The 20376-nt window shown below is 40.9% G+C and overlaps 1 protein-coding gene across 6 annotated transcripts in view; it reads left to right on the top strand.

The window, feature by feature from the left end:
- Positions 1-20376, top strand: part of FOXP1 (forkhead box P1) — a 401475-nt gene that overhangs the window by 299260 nt on the left and 81839 nt on the right. For 5 of the 6 annotated variants that reach the window (XM_055414317.2, XM_055414313.2, XM_055414315.2 and 2 more), the window contains 4 exons: positions 5743-5880; positions 6920-7009; positions 12332-12485; positions 17871-18075. In XM_055414317.2, coding sequence (XP_055270292.1) covers positions 5743-5880; positions 6920-7009; positions 12332-12485; positions 17871-18075 — 587 coding nt within the window. The remainder of the gene's footprint in view (positions 1-5742; positions 5881-6919; positions 7010-12331; positions 12486-17870; positions 18076-20376) is intronic. The other variant, XM_055414316.2, reaches the window with a different exon arrangement.

Below are 20376 nucleotides of genomic sequence, written 5' to 3'. Positions count from 1 at the left end.
AAGAGACTGAACAAGGAAAGAGGGGCTTTTTTCTGGATTTAAATAATAATATTAATAATAATAATAGTAGTTGACAGGTTGAAAAGATCAGGGCTTATTGGATGATTATTTTCTTGTGTAGCTTCCATTGTTTCCTGTATTTAACAGTCGCTAATGAGGGAAGCGATTTAATTCATGTAAACTTTACATTTTTATGCAAATGAAGCTGATATTTATTAGAGCTAAAACAATTACACTGGCACTCAGTGAGTAACCTTATGTGCGTGGGGAAATGTGAGAGATCAGTGGAGGTCCCATGAATACCTGTGCTGTAAACAAATGTGAATTTATACCACTTTTTACAATTTAGAGACAAAAGAAGAGCTCGGAGAATGTTGCTTTATTAGGCTTAGAGATTGCTTATTAGGCTTGATAACCTGAAATAACTCCTGATTGGCAGACAAGTCTTGGCCATACAGTTACTCTTGAAAGAAGGATAGCCCTTTTTGATAGAATGTAATAAACAAAATGATAAAAAATGAAATGCTAATTGCATTTTAAAGAAGTCTTTTTTTCCCTAAAATTTTAATAGGTGGTTGTATTGTTACTGAGAGAACAGTTATGCTAATGACTGACTACTTAGATGATTTTGCATTAATATAATAACCATTACCTGCCTTAATGCTTTGTACAGTATTGTGGCAAAATAGCGAAGCCTAAAAGAGTTATACAAAAAGCAGAATTCTATAATGAAACAGAATTATACTTTCCACATGAATAGCATGCTTTTTTAAAAATTTTTTGAAGACTGAAATATTATGTCAGAAACGTATTTTCTTTCCAGTATGATACAGATGCCTTACATGGTATCTGTGGCTTTTGGGGGATTTTGTATGTGTGTTTTCCTCCTCCTTTCTAAATACCATGGGAATAGATAGAAGCTTTCTAACTTTTTTGTTTTGTGATATATTAGTTGTATCCACTGGGTTATTAATTATGAACACTGGTCTCTCTTGGAGGGGGGCTTGCTATTTCTTTTCTTTCACACAGGCTAGCTTCTGTATGATCATATCAAATTTGACATAGGTTGTTTTTGGGTTTTTTTTGCATGGGGAGCCATTTTCTTTAGTTCTGCCTTGATGTTGTGGAACATTCTAATTTAATCCATTTTGCTCTTGATGAACCAAGTAACACTGCCTAACCTGGTCAGCTATCATCCAGGTAGAGCCTGAGATCTAGAAAGGACTTCAGTTCCTTGGGACATCCATGAATTGAATAACCAGAGACGAAAAATTGTTTCTAAATTCTTCATCCAAAGAAATGGAAATACAACAGTATTTTAAATGTGTTTATCTTTACATTTGCATTATTTGTACCCATAGCAGTTATGAGAATATGCTCAAGATCTCTGTGTATTTATACCTGGCAGCATTTACTTGGAGTTAACATTAAGTATAAACTAAAGAGAAAGAAAAAAAAAGGATGACATGTTATTTTCAGTATTTATATTGTGTCATCTCCCCTCCCACCCAATTCCTCCAATTGTCTCTGGGATTAGAAATAAAGTATTGTTTCTGTGGGTGTTTTTATTTATTTGTTTGCTTTTAACACTATCCCCTTCCCCCTCACATACCTTTCCCCATTGAGGATGCAGGGGAAAAATAAGCCAGATTATTTCAATAGTCTTCTAGCATTCAGCTGCTATAAAGCCGTTTGGAAGTAAAAGCAAACTGTATCAGGGAGAATTTACACAGCAGTGGATGGGCTTTTACCCATCCACTTGTTGGTGCCGAGAACGAGGGTGGGAAGGTAGCAGCAGGCCCACCCCACAGCGCCCTGACGGCCCGGCACAGCTGTCAGCCTGCCCTGCTCACAGGTTTGTGGGCACCTGGGGTGGGCCACACCCGGCTGCTATCAGTCACCAGTGTATAAAGCAAATTTTTTTTTAAATTCCTGACTTCCTCTTGAAACTCAACTAAAGAGTGTTAACTCTGTGTGTGTGTGTGTGTGTTTTAAATTCAGTTTTGTATGCTAGCATTCTTTAAATGTCTGCCAGAAGTTTAATTTGAATTTCTGATCCCTGAAGGCAGCTAGACGGAATCATTCTCGTTCTTCATAAATTGCCTTCTATGATTCATTGTTAACTCATAAAACATACTCATTTCTATATACTCAAAGAGTTAAGGTAGTTATAGTATCGGGGATACTTTTTTTTTTTTTTTTGCATTACATTTAAGCTGTCATTTGAGAAAGAAATCAAGAATTAGCTTGAACTCCTAGTTAAAGCGTGAGTCCTGTAGCACACAAACCTCAGAAATTAATGTTTTTATCTTGAGGACGGTAAGGTAGATGCATGGAATTGGGGGGGGGAGTTTAGTTTTGACTGAATACCCTGAAAGAGAAGCTCATAAATACTAGAGCGCTGTAGTTAAAAACTCACATGACTGTTTTAAATACTATTGATTTAAACCAGTGGCTAGATTTTATGAATCAAAGTGTAATTTCGAAGCCTTGGCCATATTTCTCAATGCTGAAGCACTCTCTCTTGTGTGCCTTTAGCTGCTTTCCAGACATTCAACACAGGATTAAATGATAGTAGTTACAGTGATCAATAGGTTAAGACCAGTACAATCACTCTTGCCGCTAATGACCTCAGTAGTAATGGGCAATAAAGTGTGGGCTGTAATAGCCTCTCGCTGGTACTGCATGCCCTTTGATTCCCAGTATTAGTAGGGACTAGCTACGTGAAAAAGTTGGACATCGAGAGCTAAGGCAGTGAATATGTAGGCTATAATTCTTAACTATTTAAAGCCTCACACTGTGTTCAGATTTCTTCTTCTTTTCCTTTTCCACCCCACAATGGTTTCTGGTTCATTTGGCTATGTTTGTGAAAGCTTTCCATAACTGGTTTTCATGACATGTTGGAGGAGAAACTTTGGGGAAAATCTCAGTTTCATTACATTTATAAATGAAGCTCATGCCCACTCTGGAAGCTCAGTGTTAACTGGTGTGAAAATGTGGTTTCAGATGTAAAAGCAGAGCTGAGGCCGTCAGGATCTGATAGCCCACTTCTGCTCATTCAGAGACCTGTCACCAGGCTGGAGGATTACTCAGGCTTCTCGCCCCTTTCCCTCCTTTGGCTGTGGCTGCTGCTTTAAGCATTTGATTATTCGTCACCACCTCCACGGAGATGTCCACGGGGAAGAAGAAGGGGAGACTCAAGATCCTTTTACTGTTCTGTAACATGGCTGTGGATATTGGATAAATAACTCTGGGGAAAGGAGATTTAAACTGTTGAATGTATATGGGGATTTAAAAATTACCTGTGGGCGTAAGTCCGTTTTTAAACTTTTAGATCTGTTTTGTTGAAGGATAATTTACATATGATAAAAGTGTATTTGTTTTAAGTAGACAGTTGGAAAGATTTTGGCAATTGTATCCACCTCTGTGACCACCAAACCAACCAGGATAGCTGACTCTTCTGTCACCCCCCAAAAGTTCTCTGGTGCCCATTTCTAACATAGGTTTTCCACAGTCACTTTAAAAATTGTGAGCACGAGACTGTCTATGGTGGTTTCTGTTACAACACTGTTAATTTCTCGTTCATCACCAGTTTAGATCTTACACCACCCTGTTCCTGTCTATTTTCCTGTTCATCACCATCAGAAATTTGGCTCAAGAATATTTATTTTGTGTATCATCCAAGAAATGCAGGGGGGAAAAAAGAAACCTTAAACATGGTTCTTTTGTTTGCTTAATGAAACCTCCCTGAGTGATGATGCAACTCTCAAGGAAAAGTAAACTTCCATCATGATATGTTGGCTTTCGCTGCTCAAAAGATTGTGATTGGCACCCAATACAGATTGAAACATTCAGAAAGTTTCTCCTGTATGAAGACAGAGTCAACTAATTGGAATTAATTTCTAGATGGTTAGATGTTTGGATAATGTCTTCTTGGTGTTTGTCCTAGATTAAATGCAAGTTCACTGTTCTCATCATTGGTGATATTTCGTGCGGCGGAGTATCTTTTTAAAAGGATAATTTATCCATTCATATACATCTGTCCCTGTTTGCATATAAAAATATTCAGACATGCCCATCTGTTTTAAATTACAGTGTATCTACATCTACACTTAAAAGGCCACTGCGATAGGAAGAATTTGATGATGACCTTCCAGACTTGGGTTAATGAAAATTTTCAAATGTTCCAGCTAGTGTTTTCCAAACAATGAGAGACTTGCACGTAAACATCCCCCCACATAAAACATGCCCACAACAACAGTGGAGACTGTTCACTGTATATGAATCTGACCTTCAGGAACCATTTTTAGTTCATCAAAATTAGTGATGCTGAGAAATCGGGACATCAGTGCATAATGACTGTGAAATTAGGAATGAGAGCTCGCTATGCAAATGACAGGACAAATCATGTGAAAAAGTCAAGATAAACTGCATATTAAGACATTATGTTACATAAAATTAATACTGCATTTCTCCCTTTTGCTTACTGCTCCCCTGAAAGATTTTTTAATTCTTTTATCTTCTGATCAGCTATTGTCTGCCGGATTTTTTTTTTTAAGTGGCACACAGGCAAAGTGCAAAACATGTTATTATTACCTTTTATTGTAATACATGAGATGACAGCAGATCCTTTTTAACAAAGTATATCCTTTACTGCTTCTAGCTTCTTGCTGTCACATGTTTGATTAGAAACCAAAGAAAAGTAAGATGCTTAAATATTACTGTTCGAAGACATACAGGTTTTGTCTTTTCTTTCATTTTTTTTCCCCTTTCCTTATCTTTTTATTTAGGGGGGGGATAATTTTTCATGAAATAGTCTTCTTGTATTACGGGGCCTGACAAAATGGTTCTCATGTAGTCTGCAAATTAAACACAAGTGCAGTGATTATTTTGAATAGCTAAATTACATTCTAGAAAGCTTGCAGAATTCATAGCATTGTCATTAGGTATCCGCTTGAATACAATTTGTGTAACCTTGGCCAAGACAGCCTGTCATTTTAATGTCAGTGTTTTATCTGAACAAGACATCATCCTTTCAGATACAGTGTGCAGGTTCCTTGCAGAGATGCCCGTGCAGAAATGTGTTAACAGTTGCAAATATGAAATGCTATCAAGTTCATCACTGTAGCTGTTTGTCACTGAAATGTCATGAAAAAGCAGCTTTTATACTATGAAAGAATTGAGACATCTGTATGCTGGGTGAACAGGGAAGAGTAAAAGGCATCATAGGAAGGGTCTGTGCTGCAGTTTGAAAGGTGCGTCCAAGGTTCAGCTGTCCACGGGACTTGGTGTTCATGGACTGTTCTCAAAGTAACTGTCCACAGAGGGCTGATTGTATTGGCTCCAGCTGGGAAAATATTGGTTCCCGTTAAACTTCTTCCCTAAAATTCAAGTTGGTGTTAACTTCCTATATCTCAGTATGACCAAAAACTCATTAAACAACTGACATCGCACCAACCTTAACTCTGGGTAGCTTGTATTATGCTTTTACTCCTTGTTTGCTTACCAAACTCTCAGGAACGCTTGTCAGTGGCTGCAAGGTTTTGTTTTATTTTTCTTTATTTGAAATCCACCACTCGATTGATAAGAGTTTGTGGCTGCATCCCCTTTGGATGAATCGCATATGGGAAATGGGTCAGTCCTCTAAGCAGGCTGAAGACAGTCTGTCACTGAACGTGGAAGGCTGAGTGCTGTGGGTGTGCGATTTCCTAGCTTCCTATTTATCCTTCGTTAACGTTCCAGGTTCCCGTGTCAGTGGCTATGATGACACCTCAAGTTATCACTCCCCAGCAAATGCAGCAAATTCTCCAGCAGCAAGTGCTGAGCCCTCAGCAGCTCCAGGTTCTCCTCCAGCAGCAGCAGGCCCTCATGCTTCAACAGGTAATGCTCCTTCCTCCTTCCCCAGCATCCCATGCCTCCGGGGCCCCACCCCTCCATTCATACTTGCCCTCAGCTGAGCAACTCCTTTGCCCATCGAAGCAGTAGGCAGAGCGAGGCGGGTGGGGCAGGATGCACATTGGTCCCTGGGTGATGAACTGTATTTGCATCCGTGAAAGAGAGGGACCCCTGCCAAAGCCACGAGGGTTTGGGCCGGGAGAGTACCCGATGGACTGAGATTAGGGCTGTAATTGGACTTGGTAGAAGTAAGGTCTTTTCGGCTTAGGGGGCTTTGTGCTCTTTTATTTGGTAAGCCCAGAGGCTTCTAAATGGTGTGAATCAAAGCAAAACGAGAGCACATCAGGAGCAGGTTTAAGTGTGACAGCTCTCGAAGTCCCCATTTCAACTCAGAAGCGTACAGAACCTTTCAACATCAGGAAGCATCTTGGAGTTTGTTCATTATTGGGTGCACAGTTGGTTTTACCCCTTTTGTGTCTGCTGATGCTGAAATAAACATCTGGCTGCCGGGGTGCCATGGGGACCTCATAGTCTGCCTTGATGGACCCCTGAACCAGATAGAGGGGATTTGGGACCTTAGTGATGGGAGCTGCTGAGGCAGGGTGGGGACTGGATGCAGAGGCAGCTGGCCACACGGTGAGGTCCACACTGAATGGCCCCCAGCACCGCCCAAGCCCAACACTGAGTGGGCATGCACAGTCTGCAGTAGAGATTCACCAGATTCACTCAGCAGGGCTGCCTCGGCTTTGCTGTACAATCAAAGGTCACTCCTTGCCTTCTTTTAATTAGTTTGTGTAGAAAAATGGTATGTTTTTCATCAGTTCGTTTTGGAGATTACTTTTCAAACAATAATGCCAAGAAGAGTCAGCATGCGCTGAAATTTATTGTCGAGTTTCAAACTAAAGGTCAGGCCATTACAGATAAAAGGATGCTATTTTTCAAATCACAGTTTGTGTATGGCACCAAAAGGGACAGTGGCTTGGCACTGCCCTCTGTTACTTACCGTCCTCTCTTTCCTTTGTAGCAGCAGCTTCAAGAGTTTTATAAAAAACAACAGGAACAGTTGCAGCTTCAACTTTTACAACAACAACATGCTGGAAAACAGCCTAAAGAGGTACCGACAATACATATTTTACTTTCAAACCACAGATCCCAGAGGACTATCTCGTGGCTATTAAACTGTCATTCATCTTTTAAATGATTGCACAACTGAGCTGACTCTATCGGTTCTCAGCTTTCAGACTGAGAGTTATTGTCCTGTTTTCTTTCAGATTTTTCTGGGTTCTGTTCACTGGCTGCCACGTATTTTTTAACACTGCTACAGGTGTACCTCGTGTGGGCGCTAGGAAGAGGAGGTTGGGCTGAACCTTTAGGGTGACTTTTGCAAACGCACCGCTGAGCTGAGATCTAGCTGGGGGAGGTGAAGTGCTCCCAGTAAAATTTTACCTGGGCTCACACTTGATTTTTTTTCTCCCAGCTCCAAGAGCTTGGGTGTTGGTGATGGCTTTTGCCTTCAGAAAAAGAATCCCTTATGCCCAAGGTTAGAGCAGGGTTCAGAACACCCTATCTTTGTTGAACAACTTCTCCCAAGTTGCATGGATCATAATTGCTAATGGCAGGCTTGGAGTATTTGTGTCTTCCCGAGAATAACTTGTGTATTGCGATGGCTTCTGTGTATGCAGGCCTTTGTAAGTGGGCATAGTGATCACGTGTGCCTACTGCCCAGTTAGGTAACAGTATTCTGTCAACAGAAGGGAAGACCTTCCCAGGCAGGGTTTCTGTCCCACCTTCTATGCGACTTAGTGAGGCCGAGGCTTGGTCAGATGGGGGAGCATCTCTGGGCATGTGTGTGTTATCATGACATCTCTCTTTCCATTCCAAAGTTATCCAATGTCACTTATCTCTGCATGTTTTCACGGTGGGCTGAAATTCTTTGCATTTGAGTATTCTCCTCGGAATGACAATGTAGACCTTGGGTAAACAGTTCGCTGGCCCGCAGCAGGCAGCCCCTGCCTTCAGCTTAGAAGGAGTCCTGCCAGGTGACTGTGTGTCCCTGGCCGTCTCAGGAGCGCGGGTGCCTGGAAACACCTGTTTTCGCACTCTGGGAATGACCCAGCCGTTCTCACTGTGCTGCTTCCTCGCTCTGCACAAACTGGGTACATTTTCCTTGCCCTGCCAAGGGTTCCCCCTGGAGTCCTGGTTAGCAGCCTGGATGGAAACCCCTGCAGAGTAGGGGCAGTTTGGGGCTGAAGGGGAGGAGGTGTTTTAATGAAACTGCTGACACAACCTTAAGTACGGTGGCGCGCTACCGGGTGCTGCTATAATAAAAAAGGGAACAGATTAAAAAGTGTCTAAAATGTAAATCTAAAGGACTAACAGTAATTAAAATGGAAATGGCACAGGGAGGGAAGGCATGTAATTGTGAGATATCACTGTGCAGAAGGCTCTCAGCTTTGTTTTGCTGGCTGTTTTTCTAATTCAGTAGGGCTTACTCATCAGTGGCAGTTCAATGCGCGTTAATGACTCTGGGATTGCAGGCATCACTCTGGACAAAGAAATGATTATTGTGCGGTCAAAAGAAGTTCAAAGACAAGAAGGGAATTTCAGTTTTTTCCTTAGAGATCCACATTCAAGAGCATATAAATTAAGCCAAATGTTAAAAACCACAGTCTGAAAGCTGACTTCAAAGTCACAACTCTCTAATTAATGAACTGCGAGCTTCAGTTTGGACAAGTTGTGGTTTGATGCGCCCATAAATCAACATGACAGGCCTGTTTCACAGTCTCAGACAGTGCTTGTCACGGAGTCACATCAGATGTAAACACAGCAGAAAAAAGAAGGGATATGAAGGAGGTGCAATTGATCAACAGAATTGGTAAAAACCCACTTTTGAAGCACATTATGCATGATCACAGGAAATGGTTACAGCCTCAAGAGGTTTCCCCTTCTGCTGTTGCTTTTTTGAATCAGATTTCTAACAGCCTTCAAAAGGGAGAATAAGAATTATGGAGTTTCTCCCCTGTGGCTCGCAGGCAATAACCCCCTGTTGTTATTTTGTGCTTCTTTCTTTTCAAAGGCATCAAAATTTAGTTTTTTAAAGATCTTTAACTCTATATTTGAAGACAAACAAAAAAGGGCCGCACTGTCATTCTTATCAGTTACCAGGGATTGTGTTTTTCCTTTCTGTTGCCACTTCTTATTAACCTCTTACTTGGTCTGTTAGACATAGTTTGGAATGCACGTCTGCATGCTGGGGGAACATGAAAGTTCAGATGAGCTCAGAGGGCAGATAAAGAAATGCAAAGGCGAAAGTTACACAGCAGAAGGAAGGATAAAAGTTAACTCACCCAAATTGCTGCCTTCAGAAAGCGAAGGGGGCATCTCGGGCACACAGACGTGCTGGTGGTGTTGGAATTTGAAGAGGGGGTGGGGGAGAAAAGGGGGCCACTCTGTGTCTGAACCAGGGGACGGTGGCTACACGATGGTTGTAGTGTTCAGCATCTCCAGGACACTGGGTTGTTGTGGTCACACTTTGCCATCCATTTTGATGGTGAAGGTGGTGTTGCCTTCACATCCTGAGGGGTGGGCGGGCCCAGACCTACAGCACGTCCACTTGGATTCTGCTGGTGTGTTCACGGCACCACTGACTGTTACCAAGTCCTACTGTAACCCTGACCAGGTGATCTTTATGTCCCTCAGGTAAGGGGGGGAGCCTCCTGAAATTACTATGCCAGTGGTGGTCCTTCTGTGCTACCATGAAGTAGAGTCACATGGTAGTAATTTCATGATGTGGACTGCTGGTTAGGATTTTTACAAGATTTGAACTTGGATGTTGACAGATGGAACAAGTGTATTAATTTACTGAATCCCCAGCATTAGTGGCTCATAATTTTGAATCGTCAGCCACCCTCTCCCCGCCTTTTCCATCTTTTGATCACCTCTGCAGTAAGATACTTGATCCTGGGCCAGAACAACATACTTTAATCTCTTTTTTCCTAAAGTTGCCTCGAGTTGTTGAGTTCAGACCTGAGACCTTCTTGGGAAGATGGGCACTCCATAGCCCCATACAGCTAGTTCTTAGGTGATGGCTCATTACTATTTGACAGGACGGGTGTGGAAAAGAGAAGGCAGAGTTAATTTTAAGTCAGGCCACAAAAAAGATCCCATCCTGTGCGGGCGAGGTAGGCTAAGTTGATTGTTTTAAAAGGGCCGTTTGTCCTGGGTAGTTATGACAGTTTATGTTAGGCGGTAGGGAGGAGCCGAAGAAAGGAAAACAGACCTTTGACTGCAGTGCTAGGGAGGGGATCCGAAATGCAAGGTTTATCAGGGCATTTTAGCATTTTAACACTGACTACTGACCTGTCCAGGGGACTGCACGGAGACCTTTTTTGTATGCATTCAATTGTGAGAAGTAAACAAACCGGCTCGTATCCTGTGTTTGGTAACTGGGTGGGGAGCACAGTTTGGCAACCAGTGTTGCTTTTAAATTCTTTCTTTGGACAATGGGCCTTGTATACTTTTATATCCTGGCTTTTCAAACGCGGACAGCTCTCATGAGCTTTTCCTAGGGATGGCCACAGAGACAACAGAGCAGCCATCAGTCATTTTATATAAATACAGAATTTCTAAACATTTCATTTACAGTAAGACAGGAAACACCCTCCCCAAACCCCGGCACCCCCTGCCCCATGATTTTCTGCTTCAACGAGAGCTGAATCCCTGATCTTTTATTGTACCCATTTTGTTTTTTCTTCTCTTCCTCCCTTCCCCCACCATTTTAAAAAACATCATGAATTAATATCTGTTGAAGAAGTGAAAACATCATTTTGACATGAATATAACTATCATTGGGTTTTACATTAATGTGATAACTTGGGAAGGGGTGAAAACAATTGGATCATTTTATGCATGCTGTTCTTCAAATGAAAACACTGGCTTTTCATTTAAATTTATTTAAATTTTTGTTGTTAGTGGTATAGAATTTGTTTTTTGGAGTGAAACTCAATTAACTTTCTCAGTGGCATGGTAGTAAGTCTGAAATTGGTTGCTAATATGAGAATGATGGTTTTTACTGTAAAATAAACTACATGGAGACTGAAAGGAAACCACCATTTTTCTCCTCCTTTGAACTTTGCATCAGAAGGTCTTGGTATATGTACCGTTTTATGGATGTATCAGATCAAGGTCATGTGTTAGGTTAAGTGAATGCAGTTGTTTGTAAAGTGTAGATATGAGAGGCTCTGAAAGGGTTATGTAGTCCTCTTGGTTGGGAATGTCGCTCTCATGTTTTGAGTAATACTTAGAATCAGGAAAACAAATCTTGTGGCTTTTCTTAAAGAACTTTTTTCTTTTCTTCTTCTTTCCTGGTTCCAGAACTCCCTTCCCCAAGAAGGGTTAATTTTTCTTTCATAATTGTTAGCCATAATGTGGCTAAGACCTCCACCTCGATTTGATTCCTCGCAGATTAAGGATATTAGATAATTTCCTTCTATTTATTGTAATACTGCACTGTATTATCTTTCTATCACTCAGATAATTACTGAGGAAATCTACATTAATTTTTTTGGCTGGAGCAAGGCCTGCTAAACACAGGAATGATGTATTGATGTTTTACACAACAAAAGTTTTCCTCCTGTCATTGTCCAATCAACAGAAAGATATTTATCATATCGCAGAGCCCCTTCTTTTCAAGAACAAAGCAGGTAGGGAAGCACGACCAGCCAGCAGACCTTGGGGTTTCTGAAACTCAAGCCAAGCGAAGGCATCTGCAGCTTAAAGTGTCCTTATATTAAGCACTCACAGCGGAGTGCGATGTTGTTTGCTAAATTATGAATGTGTGTAATTAAAATCTAGTGGCTGTTTCTATGAAAGATTTACAGTGTTATTTCATCGTTTGTCATGGCTAATTAACAATATTAGATGAAGTTTTTCTTCTTCAAAGGTCTGATTTTTTCTCATTTATTTATGTCAGAAGTGATAAACAGAGTAGTTAAAAGCTTCTCCCTGTGCAGGCAGGACAGAGGCAGCTTGCTCCTTCACACCTTAGGGTTCAGGGTTCAAATCCCTCTAGACCTCGCGTGGTGAAGCCTGACTTCTCGTGTGCCTCATTACAGGTTTCAGAGTCTAGAAGTCCACATTCTGACTGCAAAAACTCAGGCCTTTCCAACCATAGGAGAAACCGCCTTGATTGGCAGATTGTCTTTCTGTGGGAGCCAGCAGGAGAAAGGGCCTCCACCCACCCCCTCGTTCCTCTACAGAGGTGCTCTGTTCTGTCCCCTTGAAGGCAGCCTTGAGCCCGAGCCTTCCACGAAGCTCTGGTGACCACTCTCAGTCCTGGTTGATGACAGGGTGTTTGAAGACCACCATCCATTTCACCTTCCCTGGGCAGTGGCCATCTCATTCTTTCTTTTTTTCCCTCCTGCCTGATTTCTTTCAGCAACAGCAGGTGGCTACCCAGCAGTTGGCTTTCCAGCAGCAACTTTTACAGATGCAGCAGTTACAACAGCAACACCTCCTGTCTTTGCAGCGCCAAGGCCTTCTAACCATCCAGCCAGGGCAGCCCACCCTTCCCCTCCAGCCTCTCACTCAAGGTAAGCGTTGATGATGCAGAAGGCATTGGTCTCTCAAGACTCTGGGGCAGTGATGGGGTGGTGAGAGTGGGGTCTCCTTCCAGCTCATCACGAAGAAGATTGTTTGTTTAAAACGCGCAGATGCACACCTGGAGGCAAAACCAGCTCAGGTAACAGTGATGGACCCTTCCAGAAGCCGGAGGGCTTGTGAGTGGCAAGATGACAATGTAGGGTGGTCTGCAGGCTTCGCCGATGTCACAGGATCAAAATGTTGCAGGAGAGAAGGCGGTACTGCTCTGTCATAGGGAGCATTTTAATCAGATCTGCTCACATTTTCGGTTTGGAATCTCAAATACGTTTTCTTGAAGGCTTTTGTTAGTCATTTTAAGATACATTGTACATCCTGTAACTTGCTCTGTTTTAAATCGTAGTAATGCCTTTGAAATGTCTCTTTTTAACATCTAGGGAGAAATTCAGGTAAACAATTGTGATTCATCTCTTGCTGTTACAGAAACCAAGGGGGTTTTCTGTTGGAATCTCTCTCTTTTGCATTCACTTGATTGTTGGTTTTTGAGCAAGTTGATTCTACACCCATTAGAACAGGCAACCTGTCCATCTCTAGCTCTTTTTTGATAATTGGAGCTCTTTGAAAAGGAGTGAGATTTCATGGATTTAGAAATTTCTTTGGAAAAGCCATTAACATGTTCTTTCAATGGATGTTGCCCGTCAGACAGAAATGAGAACTTTTGCTGTTCCTAGGACATCCCTCTGGGTTGAAGAAACTCTACCTTTCACATGGGTAATGTGATACACAAATGAATTATTCAGAACCAGCTAGAAGGAAAGGAAGGAGGGAAGGAAAGAAAAGAAGAAAGAGTCATGCTGTGTTTTGAAATACAATTCCTCCGTCCTGTATGTGGTACGGTGGATTTCATTTGCCTCTTCAAGGCCTGTGGTAGACTCGGATGTATATATATATGTGCCTTCAAGACTGGTAGCTAAAACCTTTGGTGTCTTGGATTCAGTTGCGTTATGAAGACAGTTCAAAATATGAAAACTCTCTCCCCACATGGTGATGAAGGCATGGCCATGTGTTCAGTAACTTTTGGTGTCAAGTGGAACCAGTGAGTCATGTCTGCCTTGAGTCTCTTGAGTCAACCACAACCAACTTGTGTCCCTCCTGAGGTTCTTTGGGTTTTCTTTATGTCTTAATGCTGAGACCAGGACATTTTCCTCCTTTAACTTCCCTCTCGACTCCCCTCTTCCTCCTGTTATTACTGCTCATCCACGCAATATATAATCAGTATCGCCACTGCTGTCAAAATAGACGATTTGGTAAGTGAGCAATGCCAGGGTGGGAGTCGGGGGGGCAGACACATGGGCTAATGCCCTTTTGTGCTTGCAAAATGTTATAACATGCATTAATTACATCCTTGTGTTTATTGTTGGCAACATCGCCAGCTGGGCTGACACACCCACTGGACTCCGCTTCTGCCTCACTCGTCTTTTCCTACCGCTCCTATATTGTTAAGTGTGCTCACTGAGGTTCATTGTTATAGTCCATCAGTTAAGCTGTCCAAAAGAGGGCAATTGGGCAGTGACAAGACAAGCTCACGTGTAATGTGAAAGAAATGAATGTGGTGATGCATGAAGTGTAATCTCTGCAGTAACATATCAGAGACACCGGTAGGCAATTCACTAGTCATGGCATTGATTGATATGCTTAGCAGTCGGTGCTAACGCTTTAACCGCCGCCCCCCCCCCCCGCAACATTAAGAAGATGCATATTTATAGTCTAAGGGGGTGTCTTTCTGTGTGTCCAAAATGCATAAACGCAAATATAAACATTTCTCCTAGTGAAGTGAACCACCTGTGTCATAGCCATCTCTCTTGGAATCAAAAGGCTGGTTTTGTGTCCCCTAACCCTTTGCCCAAAGTGGCTGGAAAATTCAGTCATGTTGGACTACAACACAGTTTTTTTTTTATCAGAGAGATGATGACTTAAAACTGATGTCATTATGAGGTTTAAATCAACTTTCTGCTTGCTTGAACATGGTCACCTGGGTATGGAGGTACAAGGACAAAAAAAAGGTTGCTCAACTGTTTGTCTTAGAGCCAGTGATACCTGGGATTGTAAAATTGAGTTCCGTGAACAGTAATCTGTCAACTGTCCCCACAACATACATTTTTTAAACCTGTGTCTGCACTTTCTTTTATAATGAAGGGGCCAGTTGTCCTGGAAAAAGACATGTAGGCAGGTGCAGGGTTTATGTATTAAAAATGCTAGTAATGCTCACTTCGTGTAATCACCATGATTCTTTTACATCCCTACACGGTCTTGGCTAAGTTGCCTTAAACGTGCATGTAAATATCACAGTATTGGAAGAAACAGAGAGTAATATTTTGAAGACTGTTTTTTTCCCCTGGAGATTTTAGGTTATGAAACAGAAGGACCTTTTTTTTTTTTTTTTTTTTTTTTTGTAAAATGTTTTTGGGGCTGTTGGAGGGCCTTCTCCCTGTTTTATATTATTAGCATGTCTATTTTTCCCCTGATGGTGTTAGTCACATCATCTTCCTCAGCACCTGTAATTCCATAAAGAAATATACTTTTAATATCATTCTGACTTTTTAATTTTTTTGAATATAAACTACAGTTGGAAGAAAATTGCATGCCTGCCGATGTACCTGTTAATGGATTTGTTTAACTTGGGACTATTATTCCTATCTACCATTTTGGAAGAAATGCATGCCTTCTGGACATTTGATGTCCCTTTAGTCTGATGAGTGACTAGCTTACCTTTTATCTGTCTTAATTCTATCATGAGATCTCAGTTGTCAAATAACAGCATCCTTTGGTAGATACTATTCACTGAAGTAACAGTTTAACATCACTAATAAGGTGTAACATTGATGGAAAAGACCGATTTGACTGCCTTTCTGTGAGTCTGATGCGAATGTTCTTCACCGTAATTATCACATTGAAATTTGACCCAGAAGGATACCTCGTTGTCAGTCAGTGAGTTACTATTTTATTTACCATTTCTCCCTGTGGATGAAGAAACTGATTTGCTAGCCCACTGGACTAGAAGGAGAGGAGAGAAACATTAATGTGCATTGTGGGCCTAACAAGTATAACAGGGCATTTCTCTTTGTCTTCATTTGCTGGATAAACAGCTTACTTTTCAAACAGCTTCAAAGTGCTGCTTCTGTCAGAGGGAAAGTGTTAACACAGTGGTTAGAAACCCACCTCCCATGCACCTTGACCCAGAAATCAATTAGTTTGAGTTGAAAACTAGGCGGCTTGTTCTTTTTGTGTGTATTTACTCCCCAGAAAGTAAAACTGGGTGTTGACTTGTGTGGCTTTATATCAGTGTGCCATCATCCACAGACAAGCCTATTCACTGTTGTTTCAATTGAATAAACAGTGATCCGAGGGTCAGCCATCCTCCCAGGTAATTGCTGGTGTGCAGACATCAGTGGCAGCCTGTTAGCTACCAACCCACCCTGCACATCACCTCACTAGGTGTTGGAAAAAAACAGCCGAGATGCAGCAGAACTGGACACGGAATTGTGTGGTGACCTTTCCCTTTGTTTAATTTGCCTCTGAGGTTTAATTTCAGGGGACAAGTAATAATTGAATATGCCTAATAACTAAATGCTCATTTGGGACAAAATCCATCAAAATATAATTGGCATTTGATTTTTATGAAGGAAGGAGAAAACTGACTTGGCTGTCGACGCATTCGAAGAATATCTGACCACTTAATGTATCATTTGAGGCCTCTTTTATAATATATATTAATTGCAAAGACTCAAGCGTTTGAACATTTTCTTGGAGAACCGTTAGGAGAGACCAACTGTTTTTGTTAACGCTCCTCTCAGAAAGGCGGGGAAGGTTATTGGTCTGCTGTGCAATAATTTACTCCTCTTTGATATGCAAACGATCCACGGTGAATATAAAAAAATCCTATCAGACTCATTTCACAGTTCTTAACCACTCGGATTCTCTGGAGTCCATCGCCTCATTAGGCCAGTGCTCTCCAATGCTAGCATAATTAAAATCTTTAACAGTTTAGCAAAGTAAAGATGTTTGGCTGATCACGTTGAGATGATTATCTATCCATTGTATTCTAAATGACAAAAATAAATTAAATTTAGACCTTGGCATTTTTTTATTATGTGTTTCAAATGAATGTAATGCACATAGCCTTCTTTTTAAATTCAGTATCTTAGGTTTGGTCAGAAACATGCCTGTTTCAGTTCCTGCTGTATAGTCGGAAAATGGCAGGCTTCCTAGGAGAGCTCGGTTCCAGTTCATTGAAACAATGAGCTGAGATCCAGACGTCCAGTTCTAATGTGGCACTGCCATGTGACGTCAGGGGTTTGTGATTTCTTCCCAGTTGTCCTCCTAGGTTGTTGTCAGTTGCCATTCAGAATATGTTTCTTCTGTGCGTGTATGCACTAGCATATGCCTTGAGGTCAGATTTGGAAATCCTGGGCTGTAGAGGCATGCCGCCAGAATTAAGGCTTCGTGCCCACAGTAGTGAGATTGACGTACTGATTGAATCTCTTCTTGGGAGGAAAAAAAACAAGGTGTGACACGTACTGCCCAAGACTCATGTCCATTCTGACCCCCTTAAAGAGCGAGAGAGCGTTACTGCTCCAAGTTTCTATCACGTTTTCATTTCATTCTGCAGTGGTTCATTAGCATGGATCTAAGAAATGACAGTAATAATAGTGTTACTTGTATAAAAAGTTATACAGTTTTTCAGTAGACACATCCATCAATTAAGCATGTGGTACAAGAAACCAAAATTAATGAGGAAGATAGGTGTGTTAATGAAATAATCATAGTATAATCAATTTGACTGTTAAAAGTTGAAAAGCATTTCAGGAAGACGATATGAATTCATAATTTATGTCTAAAAGTGATTAATAAAAACTATATTTAATAACAAAGCTATTTGTCATCATTTAAGACTTAAGCACAAAAATTATTCATTTTGTGGTTCATGTTGTCATAATAGTATAGTTGAACAAATTTATTTTGAGCCCTTCTTTGTGTCTAAAAATACAGTAACATCTATCTACCTTTTTTTTTTTTTTTTTACCCCAGCGGTCTAGAAACAACAGTTTGGATGGAGGCATACAGTCTTTGCAAAAAATAGCTGTGTTCTGAATCCTTTTCATGGGAGTCCTTTATGTGTGATGAGGGCACTTCAGGTGGAGGACCCATTCCTTCCTACCGTATTTGCCTTAGTTGAGAGGGAAGGAAAAAAAAAAAACTGCATGCACCAAAAAAACCCTAACACTAGGCTTTGTTTACTGACTCTTTGATTTAATTACTGTTTGAAGAGGACGGAATTAGCTGTTAATTGATTTAATTATCCAATTTGTTTGTTTCAGGCATGATTCCAACAGAACTGCAGCAGCTCTGGAAAGAAGTGACAAGTGCTCATACGACAGAAGAAACCACAGGCAACAATCACAGCAGTTTGGATCTGACCACGACATGTGTCTCTTCCTCTGCACCTTCCAAGACCTCCTTAATAATGAACCCACATGCCTCTACCAATGGACAGCTGTCAGTCCACACTCCCAAAAGGGAAAGGTAGGAACACAAATCTGAGATGTGTCTGAAGCTGGCTGTAAGGTGGAGGGGCGGGTGGCCTCTCCTCGCCGTATCTGTCTCGGTGATCCCTAATTGGATCCATGTGACTGGAGTGTGCGCCTAATTACTTAAGAATGTATCCAGTATGGTGTGGGTGTGAAGCATCTAATTATTGTCACCTTTTCAACGTGGAATTAGCACTTACATAGATGGAACCTGAGCTTAGGAACCCAGGCAGTCTTTCAATCTCTCTTTTGGATGAGTTGGGTTTCCAGGCGCCCTCTTTCTGTCAAGTGTCCACTGCATAAAAGGTAATTTCCTTGTCTTTACATGCTTTTTCAGGAAATAGCAGTGTCCACTCTAGGCTGTGTTGAATTACAGTTTGAGAAAAGGTAAAATGTACACTATGCTGCAGTTCCCTCCCTGAAGGTAGGGGCCCCATCTGTTTCACCATTGTGTCCCCAAAGTGTTTGGGTTTTTTTGTTTTTTTTTTTTAATAGACTGTCAGTGAAGGTTTGCAGGATGGGCAGATGGAAGGGGTCCACATATATGCACACACAGACATACAGAGCCAGTTTATCCTGATCATGGTCTATATTGTAACATTGACACAATTTCCATATTCCTGTTTGGAAGTTAACACTTTATATTTTTAAATTGCCCTGAGCTTCACTTGGGTGTTACTTGAAGCTGAGGTATTTTGAGAGATCCAAAATACATCATGTGAACAGACAGTGCTAATAAAAGGAAGCTGTGAATCCATATTATTATACCTTAGCACCCAGAAACATTAATACTACTATTCAGTGCTTTTTCAAAGTAGAAAATATATATATAAAACTTTTTTTTTTTTTGGTGTATTTTTAAACTGTTTCCTACGTAGCTCATATGCAGAGTGTTCACACACTGAAGAAAAGAAACCCTAGAAGTCGTAGGTGATAGCAAATGTCATTTCCATTCAGGAAAACCAAAATTTTTTTTTTATGAAGGGACCAAGTGAAAGATTTTTTAAGTATGTTCTTCACTTAAGCAAGTACACATATGATTTCATATATTTCTTAAAATGTTGAACATGAAGCCCACTGATTTAATTAGATATATATCTTTATACCAGCAGTACTTGATCCATTTAGAGCATAGTAATCACAGAAAATAGTACCTGAATATTTGTGTGCGTGTTGGTGTGTGTGCATCATATTCAGACCCGAACACCATGAGAGGTTTCTGGAGATGAGATTATATATGTTTTAGCCAAAGTTTGCAACTGTCCTTCTAACTTCACTTTGGAGTTTCTGTGGCAGACACAGCAGAACTAAAAGATGCTTTTAACTTATTAGTTTAGAGGAGCTTGAAAAATAGAATGGTTGACAGTAAAAATTAGTTTGGAAACATTGGACCAAATGTGACTTCTTTTGTTTCCAGTGAGGATACATTTGTATGTCTGGAGACCAGTCTTAGCTCTTGCTGTATAAGGTCTTAGAATGCCTTTGTAATTTAAAAAAAAACACTAGATCTTAGATAGCTTTTAAAGAAAAGGTTCTAGGTTGTCGTCCTTTGCTCTACCTGCTTTTGGTGTCCTGAGGTTGATGCTGTCCATTTACAGCAAAGGAATTGAATTACATCTTTATCCATAGGTAGCGAAGGGGGGCATACAGTGAAAAATGCCAACTGATGCACTTTAAGTATTTATTGTAATCTCGTTGGCCATTGTGGAGCCTGCACAGATTTCCTGTGACATAGGAATTTCTCCCTGTTTAGATGCACTGTTCTCAGTTTCATTCTAAAAGGTTATATATCTGGAGTCAGGTAGTAGATTATCAAGGAGGCAAATAGGAGAAGAATAGCCCTTTTCATGTCTTAAGGTGCATTTGAAAGTAAATGGATCTCAGAGACAGTCTAATTCCAGGAGAATAAGTTTGTTGGATTTCTCGTTTTATGGTCCTATGTGTCTGCACAAAAGTTAGGCTTAATCTTCATTATACTACCTGCCAGCATTAGAATAAGGATCAGGAAAGAATTCAGATTTCACTGAGCATTAATCTGGATGTAAAAACAGGCTGACTTCTCCAACTGTACATGCAAAGAAGAAGCAACTATGAAATTATATGCTACTACTTAATCTCTGGGACCTCTGGGTTTATATTATGTGGTAGGTTCCTAGACATGGCTGGACTGAATCAAATTCTAACCACATTTTAACTGAATGTGACAAATAAGAGAGATGAGCAGAGCACCTTAGGTTAAAGATAAAAAGTTACAAACTTACAGAACTGATCACTAAAAATTGAATTACTAGTCAGC

This window comes from Moschus berezovskii, chromosome 24, assembly GCF_049115385.1.
Source record: "Moschus berezovskii isolate FMDL1 chromosome 24, NW_MosBer_1.0, whole genome shotgun sequence".
NCBI lineage: Eukaryota > Metazoa > Chordata > Mammalia > Artiodactyla > Moschidae > Moschus > Moschus berezovskii.
This window is presented reverse-complemented; position numbering and strand designations above follow the sequence as displayed.